The sequence below is a fragment of the Corella eumyota genome, chromosome 1 (assembly GCF_963082875.1).
Source record: "Corella eumyota chromosome 1, kaCorEumy4.1, whole genome shotgun sequence".
NCBI lineage: Eukaryota > Metazoa > Chordata > Ascidiacea > Phlebobranchia > Corellidae > Corella > Corella eumyota.
Window position 1 is genome coordinate 12517992 of NC_137490.1, and position 18393 is coordinate 12536384.

At 31.4% G+C, this 18393-nt stretch overlaps 3 protein-coding genes across 3 annotated transcripts in view; 2 read left to right on the top strand and 1 right to left on the bottom strand.

Moving 5' to 3' along the window:
- Nucleotides 1-1013: 1013 nt before the first annotated feature.
- On the top strand, nt 1014-5588 carry LOC145746345 (cholinesterase-like). Its single transcript, XM_082564610.1, has 10 exons — nt 1014-1149; nt 1529-1755; nt 1826-2042; nt 2161-2373; nt 2511-2769; nt 2900-3024; nt 3302-3481; nt 3999-4229; nt 4412-4605; nt 4983-5588. Exons 1-10 carry the CDS (start codon nt 1058-1060, stop codon nt 5111-5113), a joined length of 1869 nt encoding a protein of 622 aa, XP_082420736.1. The 5' UTR covers nt 1014-1057; the 3' UTR covers nt 5114-5588.
- LOC145746382 (uncharacterized) lies at nt 5396-17290 on the bottom strand. Its single transcript, XM_082564658.1, has 3 exons — nt 17069-17290; nt 6671-6820; nt 5396-6598 (listed from the first exon to the last, which is right to left on the bottom strand). Exons 1-3 carry the CDS (start codon nt 17218-17220, stop codon nt 6292-6294), a joined length of 609 nt encoding a protein of 202 aa, XP_082420784.1. The 5' UTR covers nt 17221-17290; the 3' UTR covers nt 5396-6291.
- LOC145746363 (SMAD family member 5-like) overlaps nt 15358-18393 on the top strand; it is a 65405-nt gene continuing 62369 nt past the window's right edge. The window contains exon 1 of the mRNA XM_082564635.1: nt 15358-15362. The gene's annotated coding sequence lies outside the window, so the exon portion shown is untranslated. The remainder of the gene's footprint in view (nt 15363-18393) is intronic.

Below are 18393 nucleotides of genomic sequence, written 5' to 3' on the forward strand. Positions count from 1 at the left end.
GAACTTTCAAAAAAAGAATATCAAAGTATAATATGTGTGAAGACAAACACTTTTCAGCTGTGCTGTTATCACCTTATCGAAGAAAATTGAAATTAGAAAACCATTATTATCTAGTTTGATGTGTATCAGAATGAGAGATAGAAAAGAAAAAAGGGGCGAAAGTGAGAGAGAAAAATAACTAACCTAGAAAGTCATAAATTGTTGATTCAAATGGATAGGCAATTTTCAGATCAAGCTCATTATTCAACGTATATAATTTGTTTAACTAATTTAAGATGCAGAATTCAATAGAACTTAGAATTATGTTGTCTCCAAGAAAAAAGATAAAACATGTATGTTTCATTTAAAAGGTGATTAACTTATATACAGAGAGAGCTAAAAAAATGACAAAACTTTTTAGTAAACGAAATTTTATCGTAAGAATGGTAATATTTAAAAACAAAATAATTAAACTAAGAATATTTTTAAAAGCATAAACTTAAAAAAAATATTGCCTTCCAGAAAACTTTCGCTAAATTAACAAAACAAATAAAAACAATATCTTCAAAACGTTTAATCAAAATTAATTAAATTTTAATATTTATTTAGAATGTTTATCTAGTTATGTCAGCAATAGCATATCATCTTAAAAAGTTGACCTTTCCATGCCCAATTTTCAAAAGGTTATAACATTTTAATCCAGGACCTTTTTGTTTATTTAGTTTTAATAATTTATTATTAGAAGTTAATTGCATATGGATGTTAATGGAATGAACCGAAATAGAAGAGTGTACATATTTATGCTTAAAGAGAATTTTATGTTTAGATTTTATGTGGTTATGTTTATCGATTTGGTCTAACGCGTTTTTAAATAAATTAGCCATCAGATAAGTATTATGATTATTTCTAAGAGTTTTTGATTGCAGCAAGGCAAAACAATCATATGAAAAAAGTGAAGTTATTTAAAATTTAAAAACTTTATTTAATTTTTGATTTTTTGTATCACATATCTAATATTCAAACATTTTTTTGCAGAAAAAACAAAATATTAATAGAATTGTAAAATTATATTAGAATCATGGTTTATTTAATTCAAATTATTAAATTATTTATATTAACTGGATTGATATGTCAAATTGACAGTGCTACAGGACCAATCATTAAAACAACGTAAGCTAAAATTGCATACTGCAGTAACATTTAAACGTGTTAAGATTACAGTTTTAAATTCTGGAACGTTTATTTAAACTATGTTTTGTTGCATTAATCGATTTTTTTATTATTTGCGTTATAAGGTTTAAGTTTACTTTAGATGTGTAGTAATATAAAGAGCATAGTTAACATGTTTTTTGTTATAAGTGTTCTCTAAGAAAAGAGAAAAAGAATTAATGTAATAAAATAAAGTCTGTTATTTTTCGTTTTTTGGGAGGCAAATTGGTTAAATGAACACATTTAAAATCATGAATTTTGTAATTTTTTTAATAAAACACCAAAATAACCGCCGTTTTTAAAACATATATATTTTACGTATGCTAATTTTATAATCCAGGAGTGGATCCGTTCTGGGAAAGTACCTAAAAGTAGCAGTGCGTGACGGCCATCGACCAATCACCGTGTCCACATTTTTGGGCATTCCATTTGCTCGACCTCCTCTCGGTAAACTTAGGTTTGCATCACCACAACCTCCGTTGTCATGGGAACCTGATGTCAGAGAGACGACCAATTTCGGCCCAGCTTGTATTCATAATGACGACAACGTGTTTCCAGGGTTTCCAGGTAATATTTAAAATACAAATTTTTCAGTATCTTGTTAAAATACTGTACAAGTATATCTTTACTACATTAGGTGCAGAAGTCTGGAATTCGCACCACAACAAAAGTGAAGATTGTCTTCATCTGAACGTTTGGACACCTCTTGTTCGTTTTAAATCTTTAAAACCACTTGCTGTTATGGTATGGATTTTTGGGGGTTCTTTTTTTAGCGGAACACCTTCTGTACCATTCTATGATGGGCGATATCTTGCCGCTTCTGAAGGACTTATCGTAGTGTCGATAAATTACAGGTACCTGTAAATTGTGTTGTAATTCTACACCACTTTACAAGAACCTTTTAGTCAACTGTATAATAAAAAATGCTTTAACTGTGTTTAGCTCATTAAGTGATACGTTAATGTATTTTAGATTAGGTCCGCTAGGATTTTTGCCTCCTATGGCTGACAAAACATCTGGAAATGCTGGATTACTTGATCAACAAATGGCTTTGAAGTGGGTTCGGGACAACATTCGAGAATTCGGAGGCAACCCGGACAACGTGACTTTGTTCGGTGAAAGTGCTGGAGCGGTTTCGGTATCACTTCATTCTGTTGCTGACTCAAGCAGAGGTTTGTTTAATAGGTAAGCAATATTTGTAGCTTATCATACATATCTTTAATGGAAATGTTATTACTGTGTAGAGCATCTCTTATACATTTTGTTATTATAAAACGCTACCTTTAAGATTTTGAATCATATGTGCGTTTGCTTTTGTTTAGAATTATTCTTCAAAGTGGAAATCAACTAACACCGTGGTCAACCATAGGTCTGAAAACAGCCCTTCAACGAACAAGACAAATGGCTTTGTGGCTTAAATGTCCTAACCCTTTTACAGCAAGTGAGGCAAAGATACTAAGCTGCCTGCGTGAGAAACCAGCATTGGAAGTTTTCAGTAACTCGTGGGTTAGCTCGGATATATTTGACTTTCCCTTTGTTCCGGTTACTGGAACTGAATTTTTGCCACAAAGTACCCTTGAGGTAAATTTTTTGGATCAAACTTTCTTGGTAACAAATTTAATTTGTCTTAATTAGTAATTATTATTATTTAGGAGGTTAATTTATCAATTTTAAGTTTTTTGTTGATTGGTAACTTTATTATCACTTGTAGGTTACTTTACAAGGACAGCAGGCTGATGTTGACATCCTTCTTGGATATAATTCCAATGAAGGTTCCTACTTTACTATTTATTCGATCGAAGGTTTTAACAAGTCAACTGAAAGTTTGATTACAAGGTAAATTAAACATTTTTACAAAGAAAAAAAACACATCTTCTAAGAGATATATTTTATATATACTAAATGCTATTTTAAAATATTGTTTTTAATACTTAATGATGCTCAAACTATAATAACTTAAAAACCATATAAATGCATACACTAAAATATAAATAACTTTTAAATAATTAACATTAACAACCTATTACTTTCCATGACTATAACTAAACAAAACAATTATTTTAAGAGTTGTATTTCCATCACAATATTATAATATACATTTGAATCAAAACAGAGACGAATATATTAAAGGAATAGAAGTATGTGGTTTGAGAACGAATGCCCTGGGTCGTGCTGCAGTATCTTTTATGTACTCAGACTGGGAAAATCCAACAAGTACATCTCAATACAGAGATGCGCTTGACAATATCGTTGGAGACTTTCATATCGTTTGTCCTACGATAAGAACTGCCAAGTAAGATAACAACAAGTGTAAAAGATTTTGTCAAGAATACAAAGTGTATGTCAATTAACAGAATATAAATTTGATTAGGTGGAGATTTCTTAACAATATCTATCAATGGCTAGATTTGTTAAAGCAGTGCAAAATGTCTCTAAATTTTAAACATTAAGACCACCATCTCTTTTAACACTATTGTATTAAACAGACAGTGTGAATAAATTCAATGCAATTTCTTTATCAGTATTGGCAAATTGGCGCATACATTTATCGACAGAGGATGACCTATACGCTGAGGCTATGTAAAGTTACTTTACTGTATTCCCTTGGGTTTTTAGACACTAAATTTAAACTTACGCATTGCTACGCTTGCGTCTGTCCAATTAACTTAACCTGTTATCTCTACTTGTCAGTGCATTAAGTGCAATACTACGGAACTTACTTAGTTTTAATGGGTCTAAGCTGCCTTAACCGCATAACCACTCATATTAAATCACATATACTAGCTTTAATACATAATCTATATTTGCAGATTACATTCACAAACTTTTAACAACAAAAAAGTGTTTATGTACCACTTGGACTATAGAATATCAAGCAACCCGTGGCCATTATGGATGGGTGTTATGCATGGGTATGAGATAGAACTGGTTTTCGGTTTGCCGATGTTTGGAAATTTTAAATACGCGAACAATTACAGCGATGCTGACCGTGATGTAAGTCGCCGCATGGTGCGCTATTGGTCAAACTTTGCAAAATTCGGGTGAGCGTAAATAAAGAGCTTAGAAGTGGGGTAAAAGTATTTATAGAAACAGTTTTTTTTTTAATTTTACTTATACTAAAATTTAAAATATTTTTGTTATCTACTGACATATGAATATTATTTAAATCGACATATCTCTTAAAATCTCATTCAACTATAAAAAAGTTATTTTGAAATTTTAGAAATCCAAACGGCCTACGAGCGGAGGAAAATTCAATCGACTCACTTACTACGCCAAAATGGCCGCAATTTAACGCACCAGAACAAAAGTATTTGGAGATAACTAAAGCTGAAGACGTCATAAGACGAGTGACGTCATATAACAAGAAATGCGCTTTTTGGGAGGTTTACCTACCTTCGTTAGAGCTTGCTACCTGTAAGTTTTGCGTTTTTATTTTATTTAATGCCAGCAGTATTTAAGTAAAAATGGAGCTTGTGGTTAAAAATCTTTTTTTAATCCTAATATAACTTCATTTTGAACGAAAGCTATCACAGTTTATAGTGCATCGTATAAGAATGCCATTTTTAAAACTTTTTATGAAAACAAAATTTTTCCAAGAAAAAACTGCAATACATAAAAAAGGACAAAAGAGTGTGATATATTTTGTACTGTTGTGATATATAATTGAAAAAAACGTTAACACCAATATCTTGGGCTTAAATAATGCTAAAATCTAATTAAAATTATAAAAATATAAAATACTGGTTCAGATAAAATATTATAAAAGATCAAAATTTATTTTTTAAATTTAGCTGAAGTAGAGGAAGTTGAAGCGGAATGGAAAGTCCAGTTTCACAGATGGACGGAATCAATGGATTCCTGGGATCGAGCTTTTCAATCTTATTCTAACGATAAAAACGACGACACGGGCTGTTTAGATTAATATTTTTGTGTTCGCTTTATTTTTTAAAACCAATTACCTCATAGTGTTATTCTAAATAATGGATAAAAGTTGTTCCATATGCTGTGATATTCCAAACTTAAACATGGGTACTATTCTCTAAAGTTTCTAATACAAAACTTGGTCAAAATATTACTAAATTTACAGGGCTTTTATTACTATGTAGGTGTTATATTTTTTATTTATTTGAGTGTCTTTATTTTTTGTTTTTACATTTCGATCTTTGATATGTTATATTTAAAACAGCATATAATTTATTTAACTTATTTTGTTTTTATTCCGCAATACACACTAACTGCGTAGCTTAAGTGTTAAATGTATTTTACATAAATTTTTAAACAACCACAAGAAAACAGGTAGGTACATCAATTGTTCTTTTCCGGTTAAACTCAACTTTTAAATTATTTCTGCAACAATATTACCTTCGTGTTTTATTATAATTAATAAATAACTTTCCTCTTTACAACGTTTAGTAACGATGAATATAAAAATAAGAAGTTGTTAAAATGAGAAAGTAAAAGTTACTTAAAGTTAACCAGAAGCCCAAACCTCATCAATACAAGTCAAATATTATTTAAAGTGTTTGTACGAATTTTAATAAAGTATATTTTTAAGAAATTATATTTCTAAATCAATGCTCCATATTATTTATGTTAGGCTGTTATATGAAATGTGTTAAATGATGCAGCAATATATAGACTTATCTACAATAGACCATTTACATAATATAGTTTTCTAAACAAGCATCCATTAATAACTGGTATATCCAAAGAAAACATTTTTAGACACAAAAAAAGAACAGAAAATTAACCACATATTGTGATTGTTTTTAATAAAAAAATAATAATTTATCGACAATACAAAATGAAAAAAGGGACAATTAGAGGTCACTACAATAATCCAACATTCGTCCCGGACGTGACGTAATAGTTGTCGTTAATGACGTCAGAATAACGCCTGCTTTCACGAGATTAAAAAAAACAACAAATATACAACTAAAAACCTTAAAACGAAAACAGTTTTTTTCGCTTACAATAAATGATTTATATGTATATGATTACAGCTACAAGTTCGGTGTGTACATTATTGAAGAAACGCAAATTAAGAACCCTTAATAATAGTACCAATCAGCAATAAACTAACCTAACCTTCGGCGATCTTTACACCCAAAACACAGGCTTGCCGTCGAACCCAGACCTCGGGTTTTTGCGCAATTTTTTCGACCAGTTACGCCGCCTAAAATAGGCACGTCGTCGGCGTATCCTCAGTATCGCCTTTTTGTGGCTAATACTTTTGATCTGGTATGATAAAAACTTAAGCAACTTGTGGCGTGAGTGGCGATCGAGCCGAGAGATCAGCGCGTCGACAGCATCGCTGTTGGGTTTACTAGTTCGGTAGCCTCCTCTTATCTTTTCCGCTACGACGCGCAAAAGGTTTGCAAGATCGCATTCGCATGGCTCCTTTGTACTAATTAAAGTTATTCGGTTTAAATTAAAATAAAAAAAATAAGATTTATAACTTAGCAATTTTTTCATTTACCTATACTTTTTGGTGATCTTACAAGTACACTTTCCACCTATCGAGTCGTCGACCAATAAGAGAAGGCGATGTAGAATCATCTTACGTGATTGGACGCTGTTACGACGAGACGATCTATCGGTAACAACTAAGTCAGCAACATTTCGTTTACTAAAAACAAATGTTATAATTTAAAAACTAAAAGCAAGAATGTCCAGCACTTAAAGAGCATGTCAATATAATTATCTGTGTTAACACAATTTAATAAGAGCTATGTTTATTTTATAGGTTTAAAATGAAGAAGCAAAGATCGAAAAACAATTTTCACAATTTACCTAACCTATGACGTCATAACATGTTTATTTCGCGTAAATCAACAAACCTCAATATTTATCAGTTAGATCGCTAGGTTATAATAATATTACTGCCTGAACAACCTTATATAAACAAGCTCAACTTGTTTTAGGACAAATTTTGACATAGTTTTGATTTTCTAAATTATTTAAGACTTGGTTTAGATATTTTGAAAACAAAATCACAAAAATTTTGTTTGCTTGTTTGGCTTAAATCAAAAGGTCACAAATGCTTTACAACCATAGTAAATATTAACACTTTACGTCACAAGTTTAAACTTTTAGCCTTGTACTTTTATATGTAATTACATGAATTATTACCAGCTGTTAAAGGAATCTTGTTTTAGAATTTTTTTATAATTTAAAAATTAAAAAAAAAAATTATAGTTTCATTTAAAGTTTTAGAACAGTTTTAGTTGAAAATCCTTTTTTTAATAAAGTATTACAATGCATTTTTTTCAAAAACCAACATTTTAATTTAAACCTTAAATATTTACAAAAAGTTTTTCCAAAACGAGAAAATCGCAAAAATTACAAAGCGAAATTTTCTTTTGCCGGGTAAAGTTACAATCGCCCGAAACCGCGAGCGTATTTTAATTTCTTGGTGTACAACAAACATAAGCGGGCCACCCGCATAAATCAAAAGCCTTGTCTTCGCGAATATGTTTAAACGACAGCCAAGAGTTGATGTGTAGTGCTTCTTTTGTTAAAGCAAACACTAGACTGGACAGCGTGGTCGCAAGAAAACAACTGTTCTCAAAGCATGATCATTCTTTGTTCTGTGTAAGTAACTTGTCACAGCTGCCAAAACATAAGTCGAACAACGTATTGAATTGAAGGGACAATAAACGAACGGATATACAGGGGATTAAGACGTAAGGGTGTGTAAGAATGTAAATACTTGGGTGTAGTACATGATATGACGCACTTTGACGCGTCTTAGTTAAACCATTGGCCAACAATATTGATATAAAAAAGGTGATTTATCTTTATCAGAAAAACAATTTTGCAAACTTGTTTTTAAGAATTTTTTGATATTGCATACAACAAAAAATTTAATAAATTTTACAATGGTTTTGCTTGCAACTGTTCTAGTAATTAAAAAAGATGTGATATTTGTTCGTAAATTTCTTTAAAAATGTAAATAACTTAGACCATAGAATACCAGAAAGTCGCCAAGCGCGAAATTCGACTTTCTAAACCAGAAAATAAGTCGTGTTTTACAAATTCAGTGGCGAACCTGCAACTAATGTGTAAGTGTTATAAATTGGGAAATTGACACCTAAATTGTGGCCAATTATTCAATTTACACAGATCTAGTTACCTTCAACGAGTAATTTTATAAGACCAGAGGTAATCACCATGTTAGAAAAGGTTTCAAGATTTTTCATTTATTTATTTTACACACCAACGTTTAAAGCAATATAAAGCAAAGCAATAAAACATTTGATAATGCATAGCAATAGTAATTGCCTGATATGGCTAACCGTTTATCAAAGTACTAAGTGTAAAAAATTACACCTTACTAAAAGCAAATAAAATATTACAGGGCAGTTGGGTTAAACAAATTGGCTTTACCCAGCTTTATTTATAGACTTGACGCAATAAACTTTCCAAAGAATTTTAATATAAATTATTAATGAGCTAGTCTAGACTACAAATCCAGTCTGAGTAAAGGAATTTATACTTCATGAAAAAGGATCTTAAATTTTCCAAAGCTACACCTGAATAAATTAAAGATTTTTTAATATAAATTACCTTTTTGACTGTTTTTGTATTATTTGAACTTTAATTTTTTCTTTTATCATGCTTTAAATAACAAATTAATACAAGAATTTACTAACCCATTCTTTATCCCAATTATCTTGTAATTAAACCCGATATAACTAAGAAAAGCAATCTCTTTCGTGTTAAACACCACATTGTTGTTTTAACTTAAACCGCCTAATTTATTTCCATACAAACATAAAATGAAATTCAGATGCTCGTTTAAATTGATTGGGTGTCAAAATATCGCAATACCTGCTAGTCATCAATCCTAAGTTAGTACCAAATGCTAATAATAAGTTAACACCCTGAGATTGACAAGCCTGAACAATTATGTGTCGGTTTGTAAGTTAACACGCAATTTAACTGTGATTTATTGAGATTCAATAGATTAAGCAAGGTGGTATGTGTAATAGATATGTTAACGACAGCAAGCATTATCATAATACTACACAAGAATTCATAAACAAAGCAGCATACCGTTACTAACGAAACTGTTTATAACACGGAGCTTCAAAGAAGAAATGTTGTACAACAAACTATCAAAAGCAATCAACGAATTCACATTTAGAAATCAAGCACAACTAAAACAAAAACCGAATAAACTTTATCAGCTCAGGACAAGCAAAATAAGAGTTACTTCCTGCAATTCAGGAGCTTTAAAGTTTCTTTAGATTCTTGGTTAAGATTTATGGTAAAGCAACCATAACCAACTTTTAGGATTATGAGGATTTTGTTTCAAAGAATTTAATCACAGTTGTGAGCGAGAGTATTTATCAACCATTACAACTTAAGCTTAATTAGCGGTAAGCAAAGCGTTTTGTTTTATTTCAGATTTTCCTTGCCAAAAGTCAATAATGTGTGTGGTCTAATAAAAAAATACTATAGTTGCAGATACAGTTTTTATTTCAAGCATCCAAGCAACGCTTACACAAAGGCTTACTTGCATTTTAGTCACTACATATCGTTTTCAAAGCCTGTTTTTTCATCATTAGCCTAATCTTGAGAAAGTCGTGACAATATACTCTTCAAAAGATATTACTTTTTTGACAGATTAAAAAAAGATACAGTCCAAGTATTATCCGATTAAAGGATAAGAATTCAAAATTGTAGACTAAGTCTAGAGAACACACACGAATTAAATGTGAATTGCCACCTTAAAACTGCGTTTCCGACAAAAGGAGGTTTCCTCTATATGCCGATAGAGCGAAGTGTTAATCTTGCTCGATCCATCAACAACCAGACTGCGACTCCTGATTTTTTACACAAATCAGTCTGTCAACGCTGCCACAACATTACAATTTCGCCTTATTGTGATGTCATACAAAGCATACTGTTTGTTTTATTTGACGAACAAAGCAATACGCGGTGCCCGTAAAATTGAACCTTGTTGGTGTTCGTGAAATATTATATGATATAAGGTGAGAGATTGATAAACTAAAGCTCATTGCAAACCGTTCGACTACGTGACTTACAAGCAAGGTTATACGAGTGAATTTAACTAAATCTATCAATTTGGTGTTTGTTTAGTCACGTGATTATTCAAGTATTTAAAAAAAAAACAAATTGTTAGATCAATCATCAGTAATTAATAAAATAACAAACAACTGTACCAAAGTAATTATCTCAAAGTGTCGCATACTTTCGACTGTCTTATGGGCATTCACAAGGCTAAAAAATTAAAATAAGCAACTAGTTAAACCCTTAGCAAACAAAACACCCATTTATGTTGTTATTTATTTGTTTTGTCAAACAAATTACTAACAAGGTACCTCATAAGGTTACATCATTATATAAGTCGGAGGATCACGCTAAAACAACAGAAAGCTCATTATATTTCAACCACGCCGTTTATCTCAGTCGGTATTGCGGTACAATAATAAACGAGCACATCAGAATCGAATCGATATAGTCGTGATAACACTTGATGCAAAATTTCAATTTCATGGAATGGCCTGATGTTGGGTTCGATAACATGAGGGTTAATCAAAAACCGCTGTTTTTGTCCAAAACAAATTTTTGGGTAAACACAAAGCTTGGTTACAACAAAATTGGTCTTTTTTGCTGTAAAAATATTGACTAAGGTTGTCATGCTTTAATTTTTAGATCTTTATCTATAAAACCACACTTTTTATTCACTGCAAGACCTTTTGGAGAATTTACTTACCCGCAAATAATAGTTTTGCGCTCTTTAAAATGTGACTTGATATAGACACACACAATTAATGGTTAGAATATTGTATTTGAACTACCACCTATACGTTCTATTAATAGCTTAAAACCAATACCTAACCTTTGGTAAATAGATCTTTAAAATGACTCAAATATTTCAATTTTTGACCTTTAAGCTAAAATTTTATGACACAAAAGGCTAAAACCAAGACCAAAATTCGCGTTTTAAGGTATAAAGAACTGGCCAATACAAAACATTAGTGCTTTTGTGGTTTAAATTTTAAAAACTATACAATCAAGGTGCCAGCAACAACGCTATAGGCGTAAATAACACTACAGATGATATCCGACTTAGTATGTTTTCTTAAGAGTGTTTTGTCTATTGCGCGGTTGCACAACATGCAATTACCGGCAACCAAATGTGTGAAAATTGCTTTAAATCGATATAATGGTTACCTTATTCACCACAAAACTTTAACCAAGTAAATTGCCGACACTTTAAGAAATTTTCCCGCACGTTTAAACCTAAAACAAGTCGCCTATTAAGTTTCCAGACAAGTAATAAGCATTTGAAAGCATGTAACTTCGTATTTACCTGATGATATTTATGCTTTGATTACATTTTGCACATAGATGTGTTATAAAAAACGTGGGAAAACTATTTAAATAACGTAAGCATTTTTAAATATTTTATAGTTCCCCGAAAAAGTTTAGGTTCAAATGGTTTCATTAAATGTAATTGTTTTTTTGCACTCCCTTATTCGACTAAAAAAAAGTTATTTTGAATTAATTTTAATTTCTTAAATTTTTTACAAAATTCATTTTAATTTTGAAAACAATTTTCATTCAATTAAGTTGGAGTTTACTAAACTATTTTGTAACAGCAGTTTTTACCACAAAGTCAAGTTAAAAAAAAACAGTTAAAATTTTACAAGTTTGAGGTATTTACAAGTCAACAAAACGTAACCCTTGTTCGCCCCTTTACCCAGCCTTTTGGGTAACCAAAAACCCTTTTACCCAGCTTACTGACGCGCCAGTGTAGACCGGAGTTAACTGAGACACGAAAATGACAGGAATGCAAAAAAATGTCTAATACAGAAAGAAGTCTAGTAAAAATGGAGTGAATTTTTGTTAAATTAAAAAGTCTTCAAACTGTCAAAAAAACACCTGGCCCAAATGAGGGAGTTTACTATGGGTAAAGGGCTCTTTATTTAAGTTATCTGTCCACTTGAATTCCAAAATGCGCTGGTTAGTAAGCTATAAACACTTTAAATTAAACTGTCAATTTGCAATAAGATACCAAGTGCGTCTGCATAAAACAAAAAAGATTTGAAGTTGTGGATACTATATTGAAATTAAAGACGGCGTTAAATTTGTCAAATTGTAACAAAATCATGTCACGTGACTCACCCATTGTCTGAATTTACCCATACAAAAACGAAATCGTTTTCCCTTAAATGGAAATAACTTGTCGACAAAAAAAAACAAATTTTGTAGACAAAACAAATTAAATAGTTTTGGTAAAAGCACAAGCAGGTGTAATGACATAAACTTTTGCATTACTTACTTAAAAAAACGTGTATTAGACCATGTTTATACATAAAAACATGGAGTTGCAAGGATAGGGTTCAGTTACTGTGCGCGTATACTTGTCAGCCAATACACTTTAAGTTATAAGGGCACTTGTCGAACACGCTGCATTTTTGGGTTCACAGCAACTTACAAATTTGCCACAAAATTTTATATTTTCGCTCAAGCTAAGCCCTAAACCTGCAATGTGGTTAAATGCATTTACGGGTTAAAAACGTTAAGCTATTAGAAGTTTGGCGCGTTGAAAACAAGAGCTTTTTTTATCTAATCTTTAGGTATTTTTATGTAGGTTGTAAGCACCCTAATGTATTACGTTTACAAGGCCTATAAAATTTTAATGGGTAATAAATGAATTTTTCCGATTTGTAAACACACTTAAGCTTTTACCAGCTTAGATTTAACTAGGAAAATTTCTTTTTCACTTTGCCGTTACCGCAGAAGTAGTCTACGCCATTTCTGCGAGAATTATGTTTTCTTTGGAATTTGAATAGTTTTTTTCTACAGCTAAATTACATACTTCCCTCTTATTCAGTAAAGTTTTTATATTAAAATGGGAAAACAACACAAAAACACAAATCAAATTGTAATACAGACAGTAGACTTCCAAAATAAATTTAGTATTGTAATTTAAAAGTAATACCTAAATTACAGTACCGTAAGTCTCTCAATAGTATGAGCTTACCGAAACTACCAATTTTATTAAAAACGCTGTAAATAATTTAAAATTAATTTGTTATCCGAAAAATCACGAGTTGTCATCATTTTAGAGGCCAGTTAAAAAAAATATTTACTGAAAGGCTAGTCCCTACTATATAAATGTAGAACAGGTAAGATTACGTTGTTTATTTTATGCATATCAAAGGCTCATTTTCAACAAATCAATAGGATTAGCCCCGCTTGTACATTTTAAAAGTAAACTTTGATGCGAAAAAGCAGCAAGGTAGCAGGAGATTAGATGACGTAACATCACATGCAAATACCCTCAAAAATTTATCCTAAGATTTTGCCCCAGATTTGGGTTAGAGCCGCTTCACCCATGCAATAGTTACCCACCAGAAATAATTTCGATAAATCATTGAACCGGTAACATTTACTAAATGCATTCGAAAATGGCCCAAAAAAAGTTTGAAGACGGTTATAAACATCGTGTAAACTGGCTTATAAATACCAGGGATAATCATATATTAAGCAAATCAAATTTGATTGACTTAATACACGATTAGCAATCAAGATAACATACTGTCAGCGCTGAACCAAAGTCCGCACGCTTTTCCCCATCTCTTGAGTAAAGAACTTGTCGTCAAAACACTTGACAGATTAATCTGAAGTGCTCCACTATCTCGCAGCCTTCCGTTTAGTAGAGTGAGCTAAATCGGCGATCAATCACCTCCCATTTATTTTTGTACATGTCAAGATGGCGCGCAAAATATTACAAGTGCCCATACAGCTTAGCGTTTATGACATAACGACTTAACGAGGAAATCTTTACTTATAACTAGCTTTCCGAATCTTCTTCAAGACATCAAAAACTTTCATATTAATTGAATAATATTTTTTGTACCACCCATAACCTATGGACTAATTTAAGCATAATTTTTAAGTAGAATTGGCTTAAATAAAGAATGAGTATTTTTCTGAAATTTTATAGGTTTAGAATAGCTCGTTATCTTATCTTCGAGTGCAACCATAATTGATCATTATATTTTCCACAATGTTGTTTGGGATATCAATATACATTTTGGCTTAACCAAATCTCAACAACGGCACGTTTATTTTCAAAACACCGATAGCAATTTTCAATCCATCAGATATTCAATAAGTTATGTAAATTCTATAGCATTCCCATTAACATTTAAAGCTAGCATAGCTTAAGAAAAAGCAAATATAAGAAAACCGCAAAACAACGAACTTTAAAAGTTCGTTATATTTGTTTTTAAATGCAAACAAAAATATGCGAAAATAATAAAATTATGGAATGTGTTCAGTAAATACTTGTATGAAAAAGTATTTAACTGTTTCACAATGGCAATTGCTATTTATTTTTAAAATTGAAAATGTGTGACTTTTAAATTTATTTTTGATAACTATTCTAGCAAGTCCTATTAATATATTTTACCCACATACTTTTACTTACCTATGGGCTTCTATTTTCTTAAATAACTTAGTTACGAAACCGAACTATTACTCATAGAATAAGTTACATAGAAAGGCCTTTAAAAGATTAAAACAGTCTTTAAATGGCACAATATCACAAAAAAATCCATTTTCCACAATTCCTTTTTTTAAGAATTTCTACTAGACTGTGTATTTAAATAAATAGATAAGCTAAACAAACCATACATAAATAATAAGGGGGGAGTTTACAAAGCTACACACAAGTGAACGTGACTTTACTCATGTAAAAGAAATAAAAACCGTAGCATAAATAGTGGATTATAAAACAAACAAAATGATATCTATGTTTAGTATACCTTACAGTATATAAGATTATGCTGAAGTACTGGCGTAAGTCATTGAACCCTTAAGTACAAAATGAGCTTTAGATACACAAAACAGTAGCATATCATTTGTTACATGCGGTTTATAAAAGAACTGTTGATGGAGTTTAGGCTTGGCGGGAAAACAAAAAAAAAATTCGGACAGTTTTAAAACAATCACCAAACACATGTTCTGTGTTTTGCTCGATATAGAAATGATGTCATGACGTTCATTTTGTTAATATTTAAATTTAGTTGAGCTAGAGTTATTCATTTTGTATAAAACTGGGCGGAGCTGCCAGTTACAATACCCTAAAATTGGCAGCTGTCAAAATATGGTATTTTCATATTTGCAAAATGGCTTTATTACTAAAAATGTGTGGGTGTTGCCTATTGACATAAACTTTAGCGGTTCAATAAAAACAGAAGTTAAGGTGCCCACGATATTTGTTTTTTTGGGAAACAGAAGGTTTAAAGTTTTTTAAACAAATGTTTTAAGAAAATACTAACTCTCAAAAGTCAGGCATTACTTAAAAACACTTTTTGTCTGATCGCGCAAATCGCGCATTCTAACAAAAAAAATTACCAACAACAAAATTGAAGTTTAAAATTACTTACTATTAGAATTTAAATAATTTATGATGGTAGAAAACACCACATTGGCCAAGAAAGTTTATGTACGCTTATGTGTTTAACATTAGCGTGTGCGGGAAGAAATTTTTTAAGCCATGTAGTCGAAGAATGAAGCCGTTAATAGACGAAAAATCTACCCGGAAATGTCGGGACCTTTTGTTTACGCAACAAGCTAGTTTACTGCCCGAGGTTTGCTTTACATGACAATATATCACAAAGTTAGGCACGATTTTCACTCTACTTATACGGGAGAATTTATTACTCACATACCTAGTAATAAACATGTTATTAGGATATATTTAATTAAACCGCAATTTTAGTAATTTTTGAAAACTTAAGTGCCTTTTTCTAATAATCAACTAATAAATCACTCGCATAGGTAAAGATGTCTTATTATGCGGCTTTGTTAACATTCTTTGTCGGGATTAGTTGTATTTAGACAAAAAATCTTCCTTGTATACTTAGGATTAGCACAAGGCTGCTTGTACAAAACCATGTTGCATTAATCATTGTGACACGTCAAATTTACCTGAAATTCGGACACGGGTATACTGATCACAACTTGATAGCGAAAATTGAACTGTTTAAAGTTTAGTTAATAAAAAAGATAGTTTGTTTAAACCAAAGCAAATTGAATAATTAACAGCAACCTAATTCCCCTAGGCTTAAAACCAATAAGCTTGTAAAGTAAAGCTATATGACGCACATATAACCTTGAAACATTCATTAGAACTCGGGCCACCAACTTCTTTAAAATTGTTTAAAATATAACCTGTTTATTTTATATGGTTTTGATAAACAAACCAATCAATAAATTATTGTTATGCTAATATAGTATCTTATCAAATTCCCTGAACGCTTTGTTGACATTTGTATTCCCACCCTGGTTAAGCTATGTCGGATAATATTTCGTCAGATAAATATACAACCACAGCTGGGTATAAATTAACGGATAGTATTACGTGTAAGATTTTTTAAATATAAACCTTCTATATTTCATCGGGTAAAAAACATTTAATTTGTATTCTATTTCGTAGTAAAAATAGCTTAATTTTAATATCATCTAAAACAACCTAAACAGCAAGATCATTTTATCTGTGTTTTTTTTAAGTTTTAAAAAACGTATAGTTTGTGGTCCCCGAACTAAATCTTTAACTTTACGGTCCTTATCAAACTTCTCATTATTTTTTCGGTCCTTTCAAATATTTATAACCTTATCATATACCCCAAATATATATATGCACCACCACCCCAGAATCACTATATATCTAATTATTGTTCAATATTATTTTATAATCGTATGTAAAAATGCGTAAGTAGACTTTGGCGAACCATCAACTACAAGTGATTGAATGTTTTTGTTAAACCTATCCGTATTTCACGCTTAAATCGCACTTATCCGTCCAACATAAACAAACACCGCCTACCTTATGGAATGCTCGAGGCTAGAGGATTGAACCAAATTTGATCGGGCCAGTATGCTCCCTTTTCCCGCAGATGGGACTGGGTTGAGTAGTAGGCTGATTACAACCGGTAGTAAATACCGCGCCGCTGGGAAAAATCCTTTTAGTAACTTCATTAGGGAATCCGCATTTGAGCTAATTTTAAACTTAACAAATACACAGAGGATTTAAATATAATGCAGCTAATATACTGAAAAAAAAACATGCTTTGTTTAGCTTAATCATATGATTCAAGAACCTAAACGCTATGTCATGGTAAATGGACATGAATCAGAGTTAGTTCAATTTAACAATAGACGATATCCTTTTCCAGACAAATTTCTGTAATGACCTGTAACATTGACAAAGCACGATGTTCTACGTTCTGTGTAAATAAATAGCCAGTTTCCTTAAAAAAATTCTTGTTTAAAAACTTATATAAGAACGTATTAAAACGACAACTGCAACCTAACCTTAAATCCAATACTAAGCCATCTATCTCGCTAAAGCGTCTTGAAATACTACACACGACTGGCCTAACTTCACCTCTGTTTACGCTTACTGGAGACTCATTACCTATATTTCGTAGGCCGCGCTTTCTGCCTTTTTTCTATTTCGCCCATAGTCTCACCAGCGTAGTGTTTCATGTAATAAGAAGCGTGTGGTTTGGGAACGCGATTACAAATGTTCTAACTCAAGTTCAAAACTATAACAAGAAAGGGTTAAGTTAGACTAAAATCATTTTTCATGATATGCAAGAATCATCATTTGTTAATTCAATACCATGGCAGATTTCTTAAAAAAGCAAACATTACTTAACTAACCTTACACCCATAAATTACAACAAACATTTCTAATCATTATCAGTAGGTCCCCTGTTCTTTGACTACCGTCTGTATTTGCTGTTACAAGGCTTTCTCAAAACTAAGTTTAACAACATAACAGTACAAAAGTCTAAGTAATTATACTATAACAATTTTTACTTTAACTTTGGGTCTGTCTAATTATTGCATACAAAGGCGTTATGACTTACAACTAAAACCTGGTGTTATTTACAATAAAGGTGCAGCCAGAAGATTCTTTTCGTTTTATTGTTAGTTTGACATTCAACGTTGCATCGCAGTTAATGTTTGACTTACCAATTACCTACGTTCGCCCCGCATGCGAATTGCAAATAGTTTTTGTGTGTATTCAGATGCGTGGGAGTCGCACAATTCTACCTTAGCCAGTATATGGAAAAGCGTTTAATAAAAATAACCCTACTAGGAAAATTTAGGTATTGAAACTTTATGTCTTCGGCCACTTTATGA